This window comes from Pholcus phalangioides, unplaced genomic scaffold (genome assembly GCF_987345545.1).
Source record: "Pholcus phalangioides strain wild (caught in Gottingen) unplaced genomic scaffold, Ppha-v1.0 ptg000011l_1, whole genome shotgun sequence".
Lineage (NCBI taxonomy): Eukaryota > Metazoa > Arthropoda > Arachnida > Araneae > Pholcidae > Pholcus > Pholcus phalangioides.
Genome location: NW_028301604.1, coordinates 49375471 through 49401318, shown reverse-complemented (window position 1 = coordinate 49401318; position 25848 = coordinate 49375471). Strand labels below are relative to the sequence as shown.

The window sequence follows — 25848 nt, the reverse complement described above, 5'->3', positions numbered from 1 at the left end:
TTAACATAAATTTGATTGAAAAATCTACACTGCAGTATATTTGGCCATGTTTCCAATTTTTTAACCCCTTTAAAATGGAAGAATTTTTTTTCTCCCTCGCCTCGTATAGGATCAGAATCCTTTAAATTTGCTTTCTTCATTGTTTAGTCAGGTGGCCAGCTCTTGGAATTTTCATTTAAAACTAAATTTACTTAACTAAAACTAACTGCACTAAACATTGCCCATTATCTGCAAATGAATATACAAGGGAGGCTATGAAAGAGAAATGCATCTTTGCTTTTATTTTCCAAGCAATTCAAGTGTAATTTCTAATGAGTACTCAAAGCAATTAGCATTCACATACATCATGTTTTCATTTTTATTGTAACAAACCTTAAAAAGTGAAAAAGTATCCTGAAAATGCCAAAAATGCTTTCATAGTGGGTAGGAGCAAAAAAAAAAAAAAAAACAAATGACATCAACATCCATGCCCTGATTATAGCAATAAGACCATGCATGATTATAGCAATAAGATATTCCATTTTCTAGGTGAGCTATGTGCTATGTGTATTTATCATTCTCACATTATAAAAACATTAACATGCATATATAAATAGCTGTCGCAAAATGAGAACTCAACTCATAAGCAAAAATTGAGAAAAAAAATCTGGTTTACCAAATATTTCAGTCCTTCAAGTATCTGTTTGGTATAGAATGAAATAGTCATTTCATTATTTTTCAGAGGACCCCAGATTGACTGAAGTAGCTGGGACAAACTTCCTTGAAAGATAGATGCACTAAATAATATCAAGTTCTAAGACCAGAATTTTAAAATGATGAATATTTCATATCAAAATCTCAAATATCATACAGTATTAATATTTATATTTTACAAAAAAGAGGTTTACATTGAGCTGTGAAAAAAGCAGAGGTAGTAATATATGCAACTTACACTTCATTTATCTTTGGTTTACCAAAGTACAGTAACAATTCACTATATTGTATATTTCTGAAGACAAATAAATTTGTGGTATACTGAAAGTATAATGTAACTGATGACATTATTTATGTTATACTTTAAGCTAACTCTTTAAAAGTGGTTCTGAAAAAAAGCCTGAACCATCAGATTTGTTATAATTAGGCATTGTACAATGAGAGGCTACGATAAATACAGTCAAATCCTGTTATAACAAACTCCAAGAGACCAAATAAATCACTTTGTTATAACAAAATTTTGTTACAAAGGAATTTCCGATTTTTAACATGTGCAAAGAAAAGAAATTTGTTGTAGCAGAATTTTATTCTAAGGAAAAATATACTTATTTACGTTCTAGATAATAAAAAGAATGAAGTTGAATTTTAAAAATAACACAAAGGAACTCAAATCACTTAAGCATTCCAATTTTTTGTTTTCTTTACCATGGATTCGGCATCCCTCTAAGAGCACTGCCCTGTTCAGTCGCATGGGTTACATAACACTAGAGCAGCCACAGAATTCAATAATGGTAAAACATCTCTTACAACAATATATAAAATGTGTTTATTAAATAAATATTAGTGTGGTGATACAATAAAATTATTGATACCTTCAAAAATCTGGCACACTCTTGCACAATAATCTAATATCAACATTATTTTTTTGAATTTCTACTGCAGTGGTTTGGTTTTCAAAATAAAATTTTCTAGTTTATGATAGTAATATTCCTTTTATTATTGTTTTTCCAATTGATCCAGGTAATAAAAACATCCAACATTGTTAAGAATGATTTAAGAATTATGATGCCATACTAATAACATGCATATGTTTGTGATTGATATTGTTTCAACTTAACTGCTTCATTATGCCACTTGTTTGTGGCTATTACATACACACTAAATTGGTGAGATGTTTAGTTTTTTTTTATTGGTCAAGAATGACCCCCCCCCCCCCACTATTTATCAGCAGCACTGAATTCATTCTAACATATCAAATGCTGTATAGACACAACGGAAGTTCATTTTACATTTCAAAGCAAATTTTGTGATCCCTGCAACACTTAGCATTGTCATTCTCTAAAAATTTTAATTTCAGGGGAAAAGATCGTAAAAAAATAAAAAAATCCATTAAGGGAACATTGATTAGAATTCAAATATATAAATCTGAAAAAAAAAATAAATGTTTTCACCTCCAGGAACTCTTTCCATAAAAATTTTAAAAAATCCATCTTCACTAACGGATCCAAGATACTGAACAATATTACGATGCCTCAGTTCAGAATGAAGTTTTATTTCTTCATGTAAAGGCTGAACAATCCTAAAATGAGGTAGAAAATGAGATCAATTCACCAGGATGTCATATGCCAACCAATATACAAAGAGTCATTAACCATTTCACATACAAGCTATTGGTAACAAATTTGGATTATTGCTATTTGATTAATCAGCAATAAATCTGGTAAACTTGTCCTAATGTACACACATTAGAAAAAGAAAGACGGGGGAAAAATATAAAAGCAAAAGTGTAACAGATAAGTAGATAATGGGGTATTTTTTCAGAGTCTTTTCCCCTCACCCTATGTGTTCTCTTTCGCTCTTACATGTATATAATAGAAAGATACATTATATATGAGAATAATCATTAACACAAGTATAGAAAGAAAGGAGAGAAAAAAACAACTTTCATTGATTGGGTTACTATAAAAAGCTTCATGATGAGAAAGAGAGGGGAAAGAAAACAAAGAGAATATATTTGAATTTATTCCACTGGCATTTGAATGATATATTTTGTCCATGATTGTAAAGGGGCAAATCTGTGTGGAAAAGTTGAAAAAATATTTCAGTCCGTTTTTCTAAAAAAAAAGACCTGCTTAGCTCTTGAAAAGTTCGGTTGGTGCATAATTCTTTTTTTCATTTATCTAACCCTAATTAGCACCAATTAAAAAAATAGCTATTGACCAAACTATTAAAACATTAATACAGGGTGGGCAAAAAGTCTATAGAAACGGTTTGCAGGGTTAGCATAGCTAGGTCACCGGAATTTTTTTGAAAAGGTCACACAGAATGTCTCCAAATCGTTCATTACAGCAGTATGTGTTCCATATGACCTCCACCACAGGGATAACACTGAAGGCGAGACACAAATCCAGCAATGGCAGAGTGTAGCAGGTCAACATACATGGTTTACAACGGTGAACTGGTTGTGGATTAGGAGTGCAAGGTCTTATAACCATCTCATTTGCATATTTCCACCAAATTCGATTGTACCAGCGCCATCGCAGTGCTGTCTTAACGCATGGGCATGGCCCGGGGGCCTCAAGAATAGAGGGGCCTCACTAAAATGAGATCTAGTTAAAATTTTTTAGAATTTACCAGGTAGGGTCTCAGATAAACCATTTGGCCCGGGGGCCCATGATGCTCTTAAGACGGCCCTGCGCCATCGACCGGTTGTTTTTTTTAGTTATATTTTTTTTCTGTCTTATTAAAATTCCAGTGACCTAGCCATGCTAACCCAGCAAATAATTTTTTATTTTTCCAGTTTTTATTCATTTTTAAAGTTTCTATGGACTTTTTGCCCACCCTGTATAATTTATACTTTTTTAAATGCTTTGCGTGGATTTCTGCCTTCAAAAAGGTAATTAAAATGTGCTAGTAATCGAAAGTGCCATTGAAATTTTCATAAAAATTGATAAAAAAAACCACAGCATGTGGCTAACAAAGTGAAGAAATACACAAGAAACCAAAAAGTTTCAGCTGTGCTATAGAAGTTTAATTTTTCAATAACTTCTGTAGATTTCAGATATGCTTCCATAACTTAACAAATCTGGCAACATGAGAAATACAGCAACACAAGAAAAACTTTTATAATAAAGTGATAACTGAGCAGCCAGAAGCGAAATGGCATTTGCTGCATAGGTGCTTCACATTGTGCACACTACCAGCACAGAAAATTTTACTACTATAATATACTGCACAAATAGAAAAATAATGAAAAAGGCTAATACACTCAAAATACAAAATTCCTAATGGATTTTGATACACTATGGGTGTCATCTTCAGAGGATAAAATATCACACTGACCGGGGATCCCACTTGGGTTGGTTGCCAAATCTTAACTCCAGGTTGCTCAGCGGAAAGAAAATATGTCCAAGTCAAATGGTGTGGTCAGAATGAAGCTGAGTATCTGCATGTTAGTGTAATGCAATGTTCTATCGGCAGTGCCATCTTAATGCATTAGCCCACCCAGGTATCTCAAGAGAAGAGGGGGCCTCACAAAAATGACATCCGGTTGAAATGTTCTAGAATTTGCTCGGTAGGGCCTCAGAAAAACTACTTGGCCCGGGGGCCCATGATGCTCTTAGGACAGTGCTGCTGATCGGTTGCTTGCAAAATGAAGTTATTTGATTGGTTTATTCGAATTTTCTTATACAATTCTTTCTCCTAATGAACGTAATCCATGGAGCTGTGATTCATGGTGTTTATTCACTGTTGTTTACTAATGTATTTTTAAAAGCACAAATAGCATGACCTTCAGAGAGGTCTAAATACCAGAGTGCAGTTCCATCCTCACAGCATATTTTGTCTTTTTTATTATTATTTTCTATGTTTTTGCTGGCAATACTGTCATCGACACACAAAGACCAGAGATGCCATTGACACAATATAATGCATCAAATACCAGGAATTTCGGAAAAACATGCATAAAAATTTTGTTCACACGTCCTCAGGGACATATTCTTTCCTAGTTTTAAGAAAAAAGTAGAGAAACTTTCTTTTTTTCCTCTTTTTATCATGTATCATGATCACCGGCCTTGAAAAAGTGATTTTACTACTTTGTACACTGTACTGTATTGATATACATGCGAGTTGTTGAAGAATAAGATAAGGGATATATATCTCTCTCTAGTTGCTTTCCTGAATGAGGGGCCATGTAATTGTCAAATTTTGGAGCTTTTATTCCCATGTTGATTTTCTCCCTTCCAGTTACATACTGGAAATTACAGTACTTTCATGGCTATCTACCAGCATTCAGAAACAGCGTCTATATGGCCTAAATTTGCCTTTTTCCTACAATATTGCGAATGAGCATTTTTTTTTTTTAAATCGTAAGGTATTGGAACACCCGTTCAAATTGTAAAACTTCCCCGAGATCGTGGAAAAAAACCAGAATCTGTAAAAACTCTATCTTGAATATCCCGTTTTGTCATCTAGCTGTTATGTGGTATTCACCGTTTTGCATCACGAAAATCATGGGTGTGTACACAGAATTGGCTTTTGGAGGGGCACAAGAATCTAATTCTTCACAGAAAGATTGGGTCTCTAACACTTGAAAACAATTTTAAATTAACAAAATAGTACGAAAGAAATTATTTTATTCTAATATTTTAAATCTCTGCAAAAATATTTTTAACTTTTGATCTTGGGGGGGGGGGGGGAGAGAGAAGAGGCTCTTTATAACCCCCCCCCCACCCGCCCCCAAATTTTGCTTTTGGTGAAAATCCAAGTTTACAACCCGCGATTACACAATGGTTATAGGCTATAAAAGTATGATTTATTTTGAGTTAGCTATTCATTTGAAAAAACTTCTGGTTGCCACGACGATCACACAGACCTACAATACAAATATGTATACATTAAACTTCAAATACATGCTTTACCAGTTTGGAGGATAGATGCAGGGATGCAACTGGGAGTGGGGGGAAACAGGAAAATCTAGTGTCCTGGGCTCTGGACTAGCGGGGGCACCAAATTCACACTTTATAACTGCTTCTTCTACATTACATAGGTATGCCAAAATGTGTGCTTTGCCATATTTGAGAAAGTATTTAGTTGCAATGCTAGATAGATGGCACCACCCCTACTGAACACAAAACACATACATAAGCACACTGTTAAGTTTCTCCAACACAAATCTGACATAGCTCCCATATTCAGGTGTGAAAATATGTGGCAGTTAAATGGTGAAAGATCAGACCCTCAGGGAGGGAAAATAAAAAATCATTTTACCAGGAAAACCAAAGTATGAATAGGGAATCAGAAGATAAGTGTCCGGAGAGAGAGAGAGAGAGAATTGAATTTGCTTTAAATTTGATCAGTTTGAAAGTGCTAAGATTTTTTTTAACGAAATGTAAAATAAATCAGAAGGGAATTTATATATTGATGTGTGCCTCCAACTGTTACTTAAAGTGGATCCTGCTTATAACGTTTTTCAAAAAAACAGTCATACAAAACGTAAATAAGAAAACACTTTAAACAGGAAATCTTAATGAGAATTACTCATCATTAGGACCACGGTTCTAATTGGGATCAACTGTATATTTGTTTTAGATTTATTATATGTGCAGAATTTCATACGTTAAATTCTCAGTGCTATAATGAGTTTCTTTGCAAGCTTTTTCTAATAGTAGACAATGAAAGTAAATGAACCTTTGGATAGAACATGCTTTTAGAAATGCATTACATGGCCCACCGCTCAGTCTCAATGAAGTGAAGAAATATAAGCAGGTGATCAAAGACCAGGGGCATGCTGTAAGAAAATTCATAGAGATACCAGTGAATAATGAGGGGGGAATAATATTTTCAAGATACATTTTTTATGAGAAGGACCCACTTTCACTCAAAAAGGACCCAGATTTTTCGAATAAGACGGCATGTCTCTCTTGTCATTTTCAGTTTGTGCTTGTGATGTCTAATCAACATGTATATAACCGCCTTTTTATTTCTAGTAAAGTTCCTTACATTAAACTTCTGAAAGAATTCGTCTCATTTTACATTTACACTATAACAGACCAATAGCCAATATTGAAGTTTCTCTGCCAGTACATTTTTATTCTAGGATATATCATACAGCTCACCACTGTGTGTGATTCCAAACAGGTTTTTTTTTTAAAACTTGTATCCATATTGCAGCAAGTTTTTCTTGTTCAAGCAGAAAAAGTTTTGAATATATATATATATATATATATATTCAAAAATTCTGGTTAGCATCAAAAACTGCTTTGAAATTATCAGAAAACTCACAAGTATTTCAAATATGTTTGTCATAAAAAAATGAAGTTTAGTCCAGATATGTACAACAAATTGTGCATGTTGAAATTTTAAGCTTCATAAGTAAAGAAAAAATTTATCTCATTCAAATTTTTCTCAGCTAAGACAATAAAGGGTGTATTTTTATTCACATACAATGTTGTTCCAGAATTTTATTGCTAAATTTTATGTAATACATCACATGCTTCACCTGGAAGCACCTTCTTTTTGAAGCCATTTTAAAAATACCTACTTCAAGTGCTTCCCTCTGATGGAAGCTCCAAAATTTATACATTCACCATGCTTCAAACTTGAAACACCCACAACCCTTTGAGTCAGGGATTAACTCTGAGGTTGAGGACTCGCGATGCGAGGATCCGGGTTCGAACCCCACAGTAGTGGTCAGCTGAAGTTGGTTTTCTGTGGTTCCCAACTTCAAGGCGCAAATGCGAGCCGATCTCCCCGTTAAAAAGTCTCGCCACAGAGAGCAACAGTCCTACAACGATAAATCATTCAATCATAACACTTCATTCATAGTTAGAAAAACTGGTGGCAGATGTCAGCACTACACATAACAAGCATTACAGAGAAACAACAAAACTTCATGTCAGGTTTCACTACACGTACACGCACATTCCAGCATGTACTGATTCGTTGGGGGGTTCCGCGGGGGAGGGGGGTGTGGGGAGTTGCATTTGTGGTGTAGTAGTAGGTAGGGTATCCAAAAATGGCTCGGGGATCCATGATGTTCTTAGGACGGCCACCTTGTTGGGCAATTTGCCTGTTGTGGCGTTGTATTTGTATTTAAAAAATATATAACTACAACGAGAAAAAGCAACCCTCCATTTGTGCCTAAAGGGTCTGAAAGGGATGAGCAGAAAATAAGTGACATGAAGTAATATATTTTTGAACATTTTTTTTTACACTGCCCAAACAAAACAATTTTTGACAAATATTGTCAAAGCCAATAAAATGTTTGCCAACGCTGCCAAAAGAGGCACTCAAGGGCCAGCAAATCATTCTGGTGTGAGTGCAGGGTCTTATTCGCACATGCGCATTTGCCCAGGCCCCATGTTTTAAGGGGACCTCAAATTTCTAGTAGCATACATTTTACTCAAATTTTTATAAATTTTATTTGGCAAAATTTTTGAAAATCAAAGAATTTTCCCTAAATCACATTGTACTCTTTCCAATGTGCCCATTATTAGAAAATTCTATTGAATATATATTTTAATATAATAACAATCAGTAATAGACTTTACACAGCATGTACAATGCACCTCCATGACAAAAATATGTTTCAATGTCGCACAGTCTGTAGTTCGATTCCTCAATTTCATATACTTTTGACCATGAAATGATTTACCAAATGATGACAAGAAAGTTTGCATGTTTGATCAACATGAAATCCTCAAATCTTCATGAAGATTCTGTATATTTGTAATGTAAAACTTTATGCATCTGATCTGACACACTTTTTCAGATGAACTGCAACAATTTTCCTCCTTGGTTTAGGTCACTGACGCACAATGCCACAAATGTTAAATAATGCTAGACAGTGCCGTCTTAACATATGGGCCCACTCGGACATGCCCAGGGGCCTCAAGTGCAGAAGAGCCTCACAAAAATGAGATCTGAATCAAATGTTTGAGAGTAAGCATATCGATTATTAGAGGTTAGCATTTCTAGCCAGGTGGAAGGTTGAGACAGCATTGAATCATCATTGACAACATCACCAATATCAAACTATTCTAGAGAAAGATAATTCTTCTTATTAAAAAAGATAAAATCATCAGTTCACCCGTCTTTTACAAGAAAAACTGTCAACTCTGTCATCTTCATTATTGTGTAATGTCTTGTTATTTTGGACCTGTTGATATATCCTTATTACTAATGATGTGTGTGAGTGTAAGTAATTATAACCAGAATATTCAATTGAAGACAGAGACACATATTTAATAGAGATTTAAACACTTAAAGTGAGAGACAACATCTGTTGCTGTTCAGACTTGAGCAGCCATGTTTTCTGTGCTGTTGCCAAAACTCTGAAACTAAATACTTGACTAATAATGAGTTGCCAGATACCAAAAACAGAAATAAATTGTTTGTCCATCAACATAATATTCTAACATAATGAAGCTGAGCTAACTTAAAAATTTGATTTTGATGACATTATCAATGATTTTGCTCATACGAGTGCAAAAAAAGCATTTATAGTGAGATATTTTATGGAGAATTTTATTACACTTCTCATCTAAAACAATGCATATATTTTTTTCATGTGTTTATAAACATGTACTATATTCACTGATGTATGAAACCTCTTCAACCACAGTTGAGGGGCCCCTCCAATACCATTTTTTTGCACGGTCCCCATCAAGTCAAAGTAGGCCCTGCATGAGTGTTTTATTTTACATGTTGGTTTTTGATTCTTTTTTTATATTTGCCAGCTTGTACTTAATTTTATTTTGAGTGACTTATGACTTATGAGTTTATTTTGATTAATGCAAAAATATTTTGTAATTTTTTAAATAATTAACACTTGTGATCATGGCCATTTTTTTTGTTTAATAAATTATTTTGGATGCTTGAAGTTGAGCAATTAATTAAAAGTATAAAGCAGATCACAATATAAATTCTCAGGTGTTTCCAACGTGTTCAGTTTTATTACTGTGACTCTTAATCTTCCCTTTATAGACTAAAACAACAACTGTTCAAATCAATTTTTATCATAGTTCCTCTACTTCAAAAATTTAAGTATAAAGATGACTACAGGAGATTGACATTGCCTTGATAGAGGAATTTGGACTTTAGGGCTATTTTAGAGGCCTCTGGATTTAATGACATACAGTTAAATCTCTATAGACTATTCGCCAGTCAACATACCTTCTTGCTACTCTTATATTTCCTGTAAATTAGAGTGCTATTATTCAAATTTTCAAAAACTCAAAGTAATATGAATTACTGGGAGCACTTCAAAAGTTTGGTTTACACTATGTGCAAATGTTGCAACTGACAATAATTGCAAGCACTAGTATGCTCTCTCACAGATAATTTCAACTCCATTTTTCGGTTTTGAGACTTCAAGCTGTGTTTAATAATGCATTTTTGATGTATTTAACAATGTATTCAGAAATCATCTGTTACAAGAAACTGTTGGGTATTGGCAGAACTGTATCAAACATCATTTCCTTGTTAATTTTAACAACACATAATCTGTGAATTCAAAAGACAACTGACACATCATGAAATAGTCATTAATAAACAAGTACAGTGAAACCTGTCTGAGACGGACAACGTAAAAGACGGAAACCAGTCTTGAACGGAATCAAAATATAGTCTGTTCAATGATTAGTGTTTTGACGTCTACTTTTATAAAACAGAAATCTGTCTTACCCACAATATTGTTTGTCTCTTGTTCATACAAGTTTCACTGTATGAATAATATTACATAGATATCATAATCTATGTAAAATAATGTCACTCTTGCCCACCTCCAAAAGAATAACAAGCTAAAATAATAATAAGCAACTTTTTCGAACATGATTAATGTACCTGATTCAAACACGTTGGTAGCGTGAAGACTGAAAAGACAACAAGTGATAAAAAAATAATAGATCCAAGAGATACATCAGCATATGTTTTGACACTTTTGAAAGCCATTTTCAAGGCCATAACAAAAAAGGTTCTGCATCTGCCAAAAACATGGTCAGAATGAGTGTCTGTGAGGTCCAAGTTGTTTGCTTCAGTTTAGTATTTCATTCTTATCTTTTACACATGAGTTGTTGTCATCGGTTATTAGTGACCTCATTTGATTGAATATTGTTAAGGTGTTTTCTCAAAATGAAATTGTGGTAGGACAATAAAGTAGAAGGCATTGGTTTGGTGTCAACTACTAATTGTTCTTAAAAAGCCTTCATATAGGTACCGTCAAAGAAATCTAAAAGAAACAGATGAAACTTTTTGGACCATTTCAGAAAAATTAAATTTACCGTCTTTACTCCAGCAATGTGAAGTTATTGTGGACTTATAGAACTTCTGATTTTTAACTTTTTTTGTGTTTACTTAATCTACATTTCAGAAGGAGTTTGGTTTGACCAATGATATCTTGAAAATGGCACCTAATGAGCGTCAATATATATGTCTGTGCTTTTTTCGATTTCTTATTTGCTAGTCTTAGCTAGTCTCAGGCAAAGTAATTGATTTGATTACATATGCTGAGGTGCTGATATGAAGAAAATATTAGGAAAACCCTGATATTTGGTACATATGGGAATCACAGGTGTGTGTAAGAGAAGAGTGCATTAAGTATTTCATGAATTATTGAGGCCATTCTTCTGCCCCACAAACTTTATCAGAGGAAGGGGGAACTTGAGTGGCTTGAACCCCCAGACTTTTGCAAACAGGTAAAAAAAGTGATAAAATCATAAAATCTTACCCAACATCATGTACTGGTATCTCTTTTATGGCTATTTGCACTTGGGTAGTCAAATCCCGTGCAGCATACACAATACCATAGGTTCCTTTACCAAGAACAACACGTTTCTTCTGATTATCTAGTTCATATTCATACTGGAAGAAATTATTAGAAACTTAGCTAAACTAACAGCAGTGTTTCAGTTTTTATAGAGCACAAACTATTGAAATCATTACAATGGGAAGATGCATGTCTTTGACACCGTTACAACATAATATCTTGAACAACATATGTGACTACCTGAATTTTTTTAAAAACTAAAGTCGTGCAAGAACACTGCTTGACAACTGCTAAGGAAGAGAGATTTTATGTCACAATTTATGGTACACTATGACACAATATGACACGGTCATCATTCAATATTGTTATCATTCCCACAAAGTATAGACTGGACATGAATCATAACATGGGAAAAATTTGTTAATATTTATCAGGATTTTGGATTACGTTATTAATTTTTTTCCTTCTAAAGTTCTTTTTCTGTGCCTTTTGATACTAATGTTGAACCAGACTTGTTTGGTTCCTATAAGTTATTATCAGCCAGCAGACTATAAAGGAAGTCTTCCTCTTCCCTCCCTTGTTGATAAACATTTCCATACTTTATTCACAATGGCCTCATAAGGCATAAAAATTTTCATTGACTCAACAAGCAACCAAAAAGTTTGATGGTTTTGTTTTGATTACACTATATCCCACACAGTAGAAAGTGGATGAAAAGCCATCATTATGTTCTAGAAGTTCAGGAGGGCATTTTGAACATTTATTATAGTTTATAACCAAATAAATAAGTTTTTGGTTTTGGTAATTTCTTTTCAAAAATTCACCATCAGTTTTGTAGAGACACCCTATGTATAAAAAAACCAAACAACAATTAACTGTGTTCACCATTATACAGTTCACTAGCATTTTATTAGACTTCATATAAATTATTGTATCCAACGTTCTTTTCCACATGATATCACATTTATGAACACACACAATTGTCATTTTATATTAACTACAGTTGAGTTTGCTTATAACATACTCCCTTGGTGATTCGAGAAGTGTATGTTATAACTAACCTGTTATAAGCGAGGTTTTGAAATTAGAATATATAGCAGCTGTATGTGTATTCATAAAATGCATTATTAGGAATATCCCAGACAAAAAAAAAGCTTAAGCGGCACATAATTAAATTTAATATAGAATGCATATATGTAGTCCAGCAAGCAACAAGATAGGAATTGGCCATGTCACATTATGCAACATCTGACTATTCTATTCTGTTTTTTAGGTAAACTGACTGTGCATCCCGAATTGTGCATTAGCAACTTTGCTTTCCCATTTGGGTCTTTAGCATTATTTAGGCCTCCTAGAAATTTCACTAAAATGCCACGAATGGTGATGCACTCAATATGGCATTATCACTGCAGTGTTTTTGTTACATCAACATTGGGTGCTCAAGCACTAACCATATTTTGCAGAAAGGGATCAATAACTCCAACATTTATTTAAAATCATATTTTCGTGCATTGAGCTGAAGTCGAACAACCACAGGTATAAAACACTTTCAACACCCTTAGCAAGGGAGAATACAGTGATCCTGCAGAAACTCGGGGCTGGATGTTAATCTTTTTGCACAAACTCAAATTGTTCATTCCACGTTTATTTTTATAATTTATAGACATTTCACACACATGAAACCATGGCATCAGAGCAGATTTTTTACTTTTATTGAGAAAGTTAGCATTCTCTATGAAGAGAGAAAAAAATAAAATAATTAAACATACTAAAGACAATCAAGACCAGTACCCATCCCCACAAGTCTAAGTTTTTTTATAAATCTCAATTGTAAATGTATTTGCTGTCATTTCCAAATGTTTTATAAAAGAAAAATATGTACTTAATATATATATTTACAGTTGTCATATGCATGCCCCCCCCCCACAGCCTGGAGTGGGGCTCCTTAGGCTGGGATCTGTTGCGGGCCCTGCCCGGTCAGACTTTTCACGGGCCCCCTTTTGTAGTTAATTTAGAGCGTGAAAAAACAAAAAATAACTGTCCTGGGCCCCAGGGATAGAGCCCTGTCAGCCCCCACACCATGGCCCCCCCAATCTGTGGGGGGCCATGGTCATATGAATCATAATACTTGATGAAGTGAGAAAAAGTATTTGAAATTACAAAAAAAAATTGATACAATTAAAATTAAAAAAGAAAATAATAAATTTCAAAATGCATAAAGAATTTTTCTTATACAAGGTTGAACACTTATATAGAATTATGAACATTTTCACAAGTAAATGCAAATTTTTTAACAAAAAATCAAAATAGAATCACAGGTAGATACAAAAGAGTATACCAAGTACCAAAGCCTAATAAAACACTGTATAAAAAGAACTTTTCCCACATAGCCCCTAAAGTTTTAAACTTCTTTTATGGTAAAGAATAAAAATTGAAAATAAAACTGACAATTAAAAAAAACATTAATCATAGTATTTGACTTTGTCAAAAATATTGACTATGGAATAATTTTAACAAATACTTTGTAATGACATATAAAAATGGTTTTACATTAAGTACAAAAAGAGAGAAAGAAATTGTGAAATGATGGTGGGTGTATATAGTTGTGATTGTGCATATATGTACAGATAAGTTTGTGCATGTAAATACTGTGTTTCCCTGAAAATAAGCCCTAGCTAAAATCATCAATGAGATGTGTTAAGTATACCATTGTAACACATGACAGATGTATTGAAATATATAAAATGATAATGATTTTATTATTATTTATTATGAAATAAAAATGTAAATAAATGATATCATTAAAATTTATATGTAAAATAAATTATAATATAAACAAAAATTAAATTTTCATTAACACCAAAGCAGGCTTCCTTGGACGAGAAGTGAATGCCTACATAAACATATGATTGAGACATTAACTTTTATCCAAGAAAACGAATAAAATTACTACTCACAGCATTTCCAATAAAAAACAACCTATGAACCGTATTAAGCTATAAAAGTGTTATAAAAGTTCTTTTATAAAACTTGAAAAATGCAACCAATAAGCGTTTGGTTACATTCAAGCAAATGTAACCAAATGGCTTATTGATTGTTTTTGAAGTTTTATAAAAGAACTATCCAAAACTTTTATAGTGCAATCCCAACCTATGACATTTTCCGAATATCCAATGAATGCTGTTCTCATAGGCTGGGATTACACTATAAAAGTTTTTTGTAAATGCTTTTGATGAAACTTGAAAAATGTAACCAATAAGCGTATTGGTTACAATCGATCGAGCAAATGTAACTGATACGCTTTTTGGTTATATTTTTCCAGCCATACGTAAACAACCGGTACAGTTCAACGACATGAAGAGATGAGTATTTCAGGCGGGCATGGATACATTGCCTCATTTGGCTCTGAAAATCTAAATCAAACTTCCTGTTTACTGTAAATGACACACCCTAAAGAAAACTTGCAATTTATTGTCAATTTTTGTGTAACCATAATTCAAAAATGTCTTGGAAAAATATGAAAATATTAGCCTTAGTTTGTGTTTTTTCAGGATGCTCTTAATATAAGCCCTCCCCAAAAATAAGCCCAAATGAATTTTTTGAAGCAAAAATTAATATAAGGCTGGTTCTTATTTTTGGAGAAACACGGTATATGTATAGTTTGTGATGCACTATACTGATCTTCACAATAAGTAATTTAATTATATAACCGCATGACTCTCATACTGAGTAATCTGAAGTTTTAACGTACACCATAATCATAACTATATAAATAAAAATACGATATTGTTATAATATTATGCTAATGGACAAACAATTGATTTATTTATTTTTGTTTTTGGTATCTGGTAACAGATTATTAGTCAAATATTTAGATTCAGAGTATTGGCAACAGTACAAAAAACATTGCTGCTCTAGTCTGAACAACAACAAATGTTGTCTCTCATTTTGAGTGTTTAAATCTCTATTAAATATGTGTCTTAGTTGAATTGAATATTCTAGTTATAATTATTTACTCTCATACACATCATTAGTAGGAAGAATATGTATACAGATCCAAAATAACAAGATAAGTAATTTAACAATATAATGGCAGGACTCCCATAATGACATCTGACATTTTAACGTACACCAAAATCATTAATATATAAATAAAAATACAACAAGTATAACATGTCTAATCTTTATAAAAGCTGCTGTCTGTGAACAATATGCAATTATAATCCTCTTTAGACCTGCTGGAAGGATTTACTAAGTCCCTTGGGGTCACACAAAGTGTTTGTATTTATGTGTTTTTATGTTTGTATTTGTATATATGTCTGTGTTTCTGAGATTTGTATATATAATAAAAAAAAATGGCAGAAACAACCTGATGCCAAAAACTTATTTTCAAAGCCACAGTGCCAAGACAGTGTACTAGCAACTAGGGGGAATTCTTTTCCCTTCCCCCGCCCCACATTGAATCAAGAGTTTCTTTACAGAGGGGTGTTCCAAAAACTTCTGGTTGTTGTACCACTATAGTTTTTGGTTGGTATCACCTGAGGAATTTTGAAAATTCATTGGAGTAAACATGGGAATACAACTTACTCTGTTGCATCCCAGAATTCTTAACATCTTAATCACTGCAGACAACAAAAAGAAATGACAGGAATTCGGCTGCTCAAAAAAAATCTTTTTTTCTTCACACAGAAATTCTTATTTAATAATAAACTTTTTTTCAAGGTAAATAAATACAAATATAAAATACAAGGCCACACTTGGCAATAGACCTGAGTTGTGCTCGGCTTGGAAAAAAAAAATAACCAATTAAAAATGCAGTCATAAAAACTAAAAACTATATATGGGTAATTCCCCATAAAAGTGTGCATTCCTCATTTTTGAAATGAAAAATTCAAAGCTGAATTACTTGGATTTTAATATTCCATAAATATTTTTCACTGTTTATTTTGTAATAATGTTTAATTTTTTGGGTTTTATGAATGAAAATTATGGATTTTGTCTACTCTGTTACAAAAACAAATATTGCCCAAAAAAAAAAAAATTCTGCTGTTTTTATCTTTTAAAATAATGAAATCCGCTTATTTCTCACACACATATGCTAAAAAAAATCAGTTTTTTTTTACTCAACTTTTTTTACTTTTTTTCTGTTGTTTTGATGGTTTTTCATGATTTTTTCAAAATAGCACATAGAAAAGTTTATTTTTTACATATATTTAGCTACTCAAAATCAAAACTTATTTCTGACAGATAATGGGTTGGTAATTTATAATTTAACATCTTAGTTTGAAGTGTTCTTAAATTTTTCTTCCAGTGAACTGCAAAAAAGCTTCCCGTACCAGAGTGAATACCACTGAGAGAAAGACATCTCAAATATTCTAAGTAGGCCATGCAAATACACTTTTATTTTCTGAAAAATTACATACAAAATGTGATAGGTTGTCCCAGAACTGCTCTCAGCATCTGGGGCTGGCTCATGATCGTATACTCGTAATACCAAGTAATACCAATTTCGGCCAATCAATTATTCAATCATTACGTCCTCAAGTCAGAGTAAAAGATTATTTATTTACAGCTATAACAAATAATGTATATAAGAGGATATATTTAAATTCCATACTTATAATTTATGCTACTACTCCTTGAGCAAGAGAGGAATGGAGAAAGCAATAGGTCAAGACTTACCTTAAGCTTTGGTCATCTTCTGCTCCTCCCACTATATATATATAATCCATTAGTCTTCCCACAAACTTCTCCAAAAAAAAACTTCCCACAAAAATGGGACCACCACTTCTAACCAAAAACTCATTACCTCCCTTCCTTCGAACCACCTTTCCTCGTCCTATTTCTTCCTGTTTCCTCTAATTGGTTCCGATTTCTTAAACGTCACACCTTGCCCCTTTAGGTCCCAGTCTGAAATCCCCTACTGGAATCTCGCTGCCATCCCGATGTCTACATTCAAATGAGCAAATACGCACGGCAATCTTTCTCAAGATACCACTGCCCGAAGGGCAGGGTCAATTCCACGAGGCGTTGGAAGTGACACCTGTGCATATAAGTGCCTCTCACCTATTTCTAAATATGTATATTTGCTCATTTCTAAATATGTATATTTGCTCATTTCTAAATATGTATATTTGCTCATTTCTAAATATGTATATTTGCTCATTTCTAAATATGTATATTTGCTCATTTCTAAATATGTATATTTGCTCATTTCTAAATATGTATATTTGCTCATTTCTAAATATGTATATTTGCTCATTTCTAAATATGTATATTTGCTCATTTCTAAATATGTATATTTGCTCATTTCTAAATATGTATATTTGCTCATTTCTAAATATGTATATTTGCTCATTTCTAAATATGTATATTTGCTCATTTCTAAATATGTATATTTGCTCATTTCTAAATATGTATATTTGCTCATTTCTAAATATGTATATTTGCTCATTTCTAAATATGTATATTTGCTCATTTCTAAATATGTATATTTGCTCATTTCTAAATATTTGCTCATTTCTAAATATTTGCTCATTTCTAAATATTTGCTCATTTCTAAATATTTGCTCATTTCTAAATATTTGCTCATTTCTAAATATGTATATTTGCTCATTTCTAAATATTTGCTCATTTCTAAATATTTGCTCATTTCTAAATATGTATATTTGCTCATTTCTAAATAAAAAGGCCCAACTCAATTCGCAGACTGTCTGGCATCGTAAATATAAATATATTCTAAAAGGCTTCATTAAAATTAAGTTATTAGGGTGAATTAAATATTAATTAATAGTTATACCAATTATATAACAAGCTAACGAGTAGTAGCTTGTTACAAGGTGACCCAGAAACTCCTCTTATAACCTTAGAAAAACATCAGACCCATAAACGAATTCTAAAAATAAGCCCACCCCCTAGTAGCTTGAATTTTGGTCTGGTAAAATGTTTAAAATCTGGTAAAAGTTTGACAATGGACTTATATCATCAGGATGATTTTTCTTTTACTTCAAATTTTTTTGTTTAAATAGAATAGTATTTTAATGTTGGTATAAATCTTGTGTTTATGCCTCTCACATTAGTGATCCACAGTGAACTTGGGGGATTGGGCCTGGAAAAAAAATATAGGAAAATAATGGTTCTGTCCGATTAAATACAGAATGTATTGTCATATAACGACTTTCACTCATACTAAAATGCTTCTTATGACCAGGGCCGCAACTAGATGCTTGGTCACCTGATGCCGATGTGCATTTTGATGCCCCTTTATAATGTTGAAGGAGAAATTTCGGAGTGAAATTTGCGCTCCCTTGGGTCTAGTGCCCGGGGCACAAGTCCCGCCTGCTCCCCATCTAGTTGCAGCCCAGCTTATGACACGTCTCCTTGGATCTGTGCCTGGCAATGATTTTAATGATCTGTACTACTTTACTTTCGTATTTTACTGAAAAAATAACATAATGGAGAATGTGGTAAAGGGTTTAAATTGAATAGATAACTTATTAAATTTAATTTAAACCTTCAAAACCTTTTAACTAAGACAACTTTACTTTAAATCAGTTTCCATTCTGCTGCGTTGCTTGTGTTTTTGGAAGACACACACGTAACAGAGTGGACAAATCAGCCTAATTTTTCTTTTCATTATAAATTTAAGGGCGCGGTAGCCCAGGTCGGTAAATACTCTCCTAAAGTACCAAAAGATGTTTAGAGGTATCGCGAGTTCGATACCCGGTTCGTCCTTGTCAGAAAACTTTCCTGACACAGGGGTACAACAAAAATGGCGGCATGACCGCAGCAAAAATTGCTACCGCAGGGAGTTCCCCCATCGAGGGGTTAGCGCACCAACCTCTCGACGAGTATAAAAAACAAGCCTGCCATTCGGAATCGGCAATAAATTGTAGGTCCCGGTATAATTAGCCCCCGTGTGCAGAAAATGACCGTGGTGCGACAAAAATGATCAAATTATAAATTTAAATGATTGATGAAAACTTTTTTTAAATTTTAAAGTATATCTTCATGTACTGTCACTTGATGTTGATATAGATGAAAAAAAAATTGTAATTATTTTTCATAATGATGTAACAGTGTGGACATCCAACAGAGAAAAATCTGGTAGTAAAGACATAACGTGAATGTTAAGTCATTTTGCAAAAGTCAAATCCAAAATTGTTGAGCAAGTATTAAGTAAACCTTTCAATGAGCTCAGAAAAGTTATCAGATGCTATCTGGTATGAAAATATATTTCCAAAATGACTGTAACAGAGTAGACATTTTAAAATGGGAAAAATTTTATATATAGGGGACACACAAAAAAAAAAGAAGTTTTTCCATAAGAAATTTTTTTTCACAATTTTATTATACATATATATATATATATTATCAGTTTCATTTATCTATGGCACATATATATATAAAAAATTCCAGAGATATACATATACAAGTCTCTTTGTTTAACACTTTTTTCAAGCTCTGACAGCCAGATTTCGATGTTTTGCGACAAACAATTATTAAAAAAAAGTAGATATCATCTGAAACAAATTAAGAAATGCCACATGACAGAGAATTAAATGAAGTACTAGAAAAAAATTAAAATTACTACCAGAGTGTTCTGGAGTTTTGTAAGAAAACTACAAAGTCTTGGAAACAGTTTGTACACTTTTTTTGGGAATGACCCATATACATAATAAAGTATAGCATAGAATCGAATCTCTCTTGACTTATGACAAATAGTGAAAAGGATCATCCCACAAGGAAAATGGAAATGACAAAAAATTAGGACTAAGCTCATGGTAGCTGGTGAGTTCTAGGGAGTTTTACTTAGTGTGTTGCTTATTTTTGGGTCATATTCTGCTGTGTTTTCTATTTTTTTCTAGCACACGTTGGATTGCGATATAAGTTTTTTTTATTATATTGCTCTCAATTTTTTTAATTTTCGTTGTGTATTTTCGATCGACTTAAATTTTTTTTTCTCATTCACATTTTATATTCATTGTATTTTCGAGAGGTTTGTGTTTTCTCGCTTCTTTGATATAAATTCATAGGTTTTTTTGGATGTTAGTGTTAGCAAACAGTGTATACTTTTTCCCGTGTACTCTCAATAACATTGTTTTTCCTTCCACTTGAGCCTATTGTTGTAGTGTTAGTGATTTGAGATAGTTAGCTAATTCTAATAAGTATAAATTGTACTTTGTAGCTTAGCTTAATACTTTTTTTAGAGTGTGTTGTATTCTTTATAAACATATATATTTTCTTCTTCGTGATTTAGTGTTAAGCATTCTATTTTACGTAATTTTTTCTTACAATCTCTTACGTTTATTTCGCATAGTAATGTATTTTACATTTTTAATTTCCTGTTAACGTTTCTCATTTTCCTATTTTTAATTATTATTATTATCTAGCTTTAGCAATAGTGTTAGTATGCCTTGACCTTGACTAGTGTTGTGTACAGCTTGTGACGGGAGGTTCCCCTGATCTAGGGGTATAGTAGCTGATAGTTTCAATTGTATAGGATGCTTAGATAGGGCAAGGCTGGAAATCAAGGTCAAAGCTTTACGGAAAAAGTTAAGGTGCTAGAGGGCACGGTTATAACGGAGCCATTGGTCGTCGAGCAACCTGTTGATGAAGAAGCAATCTCCACGAACAACGACAGTTTAGAGGGCGAATGGGCGGTCGTGGATGAGGCAGAGGGGGATAGTGATAGGGGTTTAATCATCTGCGATTCCATGGTTAGGGAACTTGGGAACAGAGTGTGTAGGGATTTTCTGGGTTTCGAGCGCTGTTATGTTCCTGGGGGGAAGATTTGCAACGTTCAAGATGTTTTTCATCGCCGAAAGTTGCTGTTGCGGGTGATTTTGTGGATGGGAATGAATCAGGTAGGAGCAAATATTAGTGAGTCTCTGTCAGAATACAGGGATTTACTATTATCCACTAGGAAGGGGGGTTCAGATGTGTCAGTGATTCCAGTGCTGCCAAGGGGTAGTAGGGGGTATAGGAGTAGGATCCACCAATTCAATATAGGCCTGAAGGACATTTGCTCCTCACTTGGGGTCACCTTCTTGGGGCTTCCAACATTTACCGATAGGACGCTCTTTATTCGGATGGGATCCATCTAAATAAGTGGGGGGGGGGGGGGTCTGGGAGGTTTACGATAGTCTTAGGTCAGGTTTTTTACTCCCAGACCACGTAGTCGGGAATGCAGGTTAGTTAATGATAATCACAACAGTACTGAGGGGGAATTACCCACCTCTGACTTGGATGGCTTCTCGACTGACACTAAATCACAGGGTCAATTAAAATGTATGCTAATAAATGCCAGGAGCTTGGGTAATAAGAAAGATTTTTTAGAAACTATGATAGTTGTGGAGGGCCTGGATCTTATAGCCATTACAGAATCTTGGGGAAACGATGGGGATGAATCTTTCTTACACATCTCACAATACAATACTTTTTTGAGAAATATATCTGATAGGAAAGGGGCTGGAGTGTTGATATACGTGAAATCCTGTTTGAAGGCTAGAGAGTGTAACGTGAAGAGAAGTGACATTGAAACTATATGGGTTGAGCTTGGGAACAAAAGACATCATAAACTTATTGTTTGGGTTTGTTACAATCTATTGAATAGGGATCCAAACTACATCGTCAAATTGCATGATGAAATTTCCTACATGTGTAAGCGTAAGAGGGTTCTCATACTAGGGGATTTCAATTACCCAGGTATTGATTGGGAGAACCTTTTATCTAGAGATCAGTATGTATCAGCATGTATCACAGAAGCCACTAGGGGTACGGCTATTTTGGATTTAGTTCTTACCAGTTCTGAGGATCTTGTTGAACATGTTTCAGTGGGGGAAGAGTTTTCTTCCCGTGATCATCGTATCATCAGATTTCACTGTAACTTTTCTAAGGTTGATAACAAAAGACTGGTTCCTTGTTTTCGAAGAACTAACTTTGACGGTTGGAGAGGAAGGTTAGCGGAAGTTTTCAAACACCGGTTGGAATCAGTAGGGGTGGTAAGTCAATGGGAAGAATTTAGTATGAAGCTGTCCTCTGTTGTGCACGACGTCATACCCTTTGTTCGAAAAAAGCGTATTTGTACATCGCACCCTCTATGGTTCACGGATAGCATGCGTAACCTTTATCTTGAAAAGAAAAGAGCATTCAGAAAGTATAAAAGTGGAACGAGGTGACCTATCATTGTTTACTGATAAAAGAAGAGTGTTGAAGACAGTGATAAGGGATAGTAAAAAGGAAGTTGAATCTAGGTTGGCAGATAACATTGGCTCTGACCCAAAATCATTTTTTCCATAACTCAATAATGGATGTAAGGGGACAGTTGGCCCCCTCTCGATAGGAGGCTCTAGGTTAGAGAGCAATGTAGGCATGTGTAGTGCTTTCAATGACTTTTTCACATCGGTTTTTAATGGAGATAATGATATTCGGTATACATGTGTTGGGGTAATAAAACCCTCAATGGTGGTGGTGGTGTAGCAAAACCCTCATGGGGTAATAAAACCCTCAACGATATTCAAGTAGAAGACGTGGAGGTCCTAAATCTTCTAAGAAATGTATGTGCAAGCAAATCACCAAGATCAGATGATATCTATCCCAGGGTCCTCAAGGAATATGCTAATGAATTGTTGGGGCCAGTCGCACAGATATACAGGAGTAGTGTTGCTGACGGTATCGTCCCAAGGGATTGGAAAATTGCTAATGTTGTTCCGATATTTAAGAAGAGTAGTAGAGAAGCGGTGTCCAATTATCGTCCAGTGAGTTTGACGAGCTCCATCTCGAAAATTTTGGAAATTATCATCAAAAGGCAGTTTGTGAAGTGGATAGACGAGAATAATGTATTGTCGGATAATCAACATGGGTTCAGGAAGGGAAAGTCGTGTGTAACTAACCTCCTTTGCTTCTATGATTACGTGACTAGGGCTTTGGGTAAGAGCAAAAATGTAGATGTTGTTTACCTTGATTTCCAAAAAGCATTCGATCGGGTCCAACATGGTAAAGTCCTGAAGTGTTTACACGAGATTGGAATTAGGGGCAACTTGTTAAATTGGATAGAATCGTCGTTAAGAGATAGGTCACAATGAGTTATGGTGAACGGGGAATTCTCTGGTTGGACAGGCATCACAAGTGGAGTTCCTCAAAGAAGTGTCCTTGGCCCCATACTTTTTTCACTTTTTATCGATAACCTCGATCAGGGTATCGATGGGATTACTAGCAAATTCGCAGATGATGTGAAGCTAATGGGGGTAATCAGGAATCAATGCGATAGGGAGTTGCTCCAGACCAACTTAAACAAGATTGCAGAATGGGCAAATGAATGGAACATGATGTTCAGCGGTGGTCAAAAAAGCGAATAGAATGCTCGCGGTTTCATTTTCAAAAAGGTCTCTCCGCGTTCTCCTAAAGTCATTCTTCCACTTTTTCGAGGCTTAGTTCGTCCTGGACTGGAGTATGCTGTAAGGTTTTGGAGACCATACCTACAGAGGGACATAGACTTGGTTGAAGGGGTGCAGAGAAGAGCTACACGTGTCCTTATTGGCACACAGGGCTTGAGTTATGAAGAGACACTTTATTTTTTGAATATGTTTACATTGGATGAATGCAGGTGTCGAGGAGATATGATCTAAGTGTTCAAAATTTTCAATGGGATGGATAGGATGGACCATGAATATTCAGTTATATAGTATATTAGTACACCGCCAATCAACTGCTTTTACAAGGGGACAAAAATATCAATTGGTGAGGAACAATGCAAGGTTATGGTGTCGCAGGGAAATTTTCTCTAATAGGGTTGTTAATAAATGGAATAGCTTACCTCCAGAGGTAGCTAATTGTAACACAATTGACACATTTAAAAAGAAATACGATAAACATGTTGGGGTAAATCGAGAAGCTATCCATACTTCGAATAAGACAACCATAGGGGCATTATATAGTATTTTATCATGTGTATATATTGTTTATAATTTTTATGATTGTGTTTTTAATTGGGTTGCTGTATGTTTGAAATATATGACATCTATATTTGTAATGGGCATCTTTTTCTCAGCCACCTCGTTGGGCATTTTGCCTGTTGTGGCGTTGTATTTGGTGCTGTATAACGATGATGGCGAGAGATCTATTAAAGAGACCATCTCTAGTCATCTGGGTGGAAGATTGTTGAGGGTATTTACCAGATGAAGAACAATTGGTGGAGTCGATATGAGCCCTCCGGATTTTTCCAGGCATAATTGTAAATCAGCTAAAGACCAGGATGCAGAATGCTTTCTTGGGTTCCCGAGACACTTTTTCTTGGAGGCACCCTTGAAAGGGTTATTATTATGCAAAATAAGGATATATTTTTTATGGGTCTCCATTTGGTTCGGCCATAGAGCAGTACCCCGGTCACTCCAGCCTAGTTACAGGCCTGCTATAGGCATAGCCGCCGAGTTGGTCAGATTCTTCAGAAACAAATCACAGCATGCTGATCGGTTGTTATTCATTGGTACACCTTATTCAAGGTCTTCACATAATCACTGCAAGTCTTAAATTAAGAGGATTAAATTCAATCTTACATACAAAGTCTGAACCTTCCGAGACATAAAAATGCATATTCCTTGACCATCTACCCATAATGTGGGATATAGGCTTAGGCCTATATAGTGTGGTCTTATAATTTCTCAGTTTGAAGCCACTTTAAATAAAAAATTATGAGATTATAAATTTTGCTGGCAAAAGTAGAAGTATGTATACAAACCTGTATCAATCCTGAAGTTATATCAGTGTTTGGATCAGTAATGACACCTTTTTGATTAGCTGTCATCTCCAATAGTAAATTGTAAAATCGTCCTCTCAATTGTTCAGAAGGGAAAAACATTTGAAAATCATCAGAATTTTGATGCACGTAAAGAAATAAGCATCTTTCATCCCGTTTGTACAAACTGAAAAATAAGTACATAATACTGTAATTTTCATCTATCTTTAATTATGCTACAAATTATAAACATAATCTACCAGGATAAATTAAAGGAAAAAGTATAAAAATTTTATTAGTTTTTTCCCATTAGTCATTCTTTGCACATATAGTCCAGTTGGACCGTGACCCATAGTTTATAGTTGATTCAAATAGGTACAGTTCTGAAATTATTTCATGTCTCTTGCCAGGACTAATCTCCAATTGGGGTGACTTCCTACATTAGCAATATATTCTATGGTGATCTTGTCACCGTTTTTGTTTATCTCTGTGACAGTAGAGATTTAGACTAATAAAGACTAATTGTTGTGTCAAATCTACAACATCTCTGAAGAACATCCTTTTATATAGTAGGCAAGTACCTTATCAACTTGGGTTGCCATGCCCCAAGTCTAAAAAATGAGATGAGCTTTGTAGTGGCCTGACCAAGAACATT

At 34.2% G+C, this 25848-nt stretch overlaps 1 protein-coding gene across 4 annotated transcripts in view; it reads right to left on the bottom strand.

The window, feature by feature from the left end:
- Positions 1-25848, bottom strand: part of Ask1 (apoptotic signal-regulating kinase 1) — a 606402-nt gene that overhangs the window by 275952 nt on the left and 304602 nt on the right. For all 4 annotated transcript variants that reach the window (XM_089239611.1, XM_089239614.1, XM_089239612.1 and 1 more), the window contains 4 exons: positions 25197-25380; positions 11420-11553; positions 2145-2272; positions 656-759 (listed from right to left, as the gene is read on the bottom strand). In XM_089239611.1, the coding sequence (XP_089095737.1) occupies positions 656-759; positions 2145-2272; positions 11420-11553; positions 25197-25380 (550 nt within the window). The remainder of the gene's footprint in view (positions 1-655; positions 760-2144; positions 2273-11419; positions 11554-25196; positions 25381-25848) is intronic.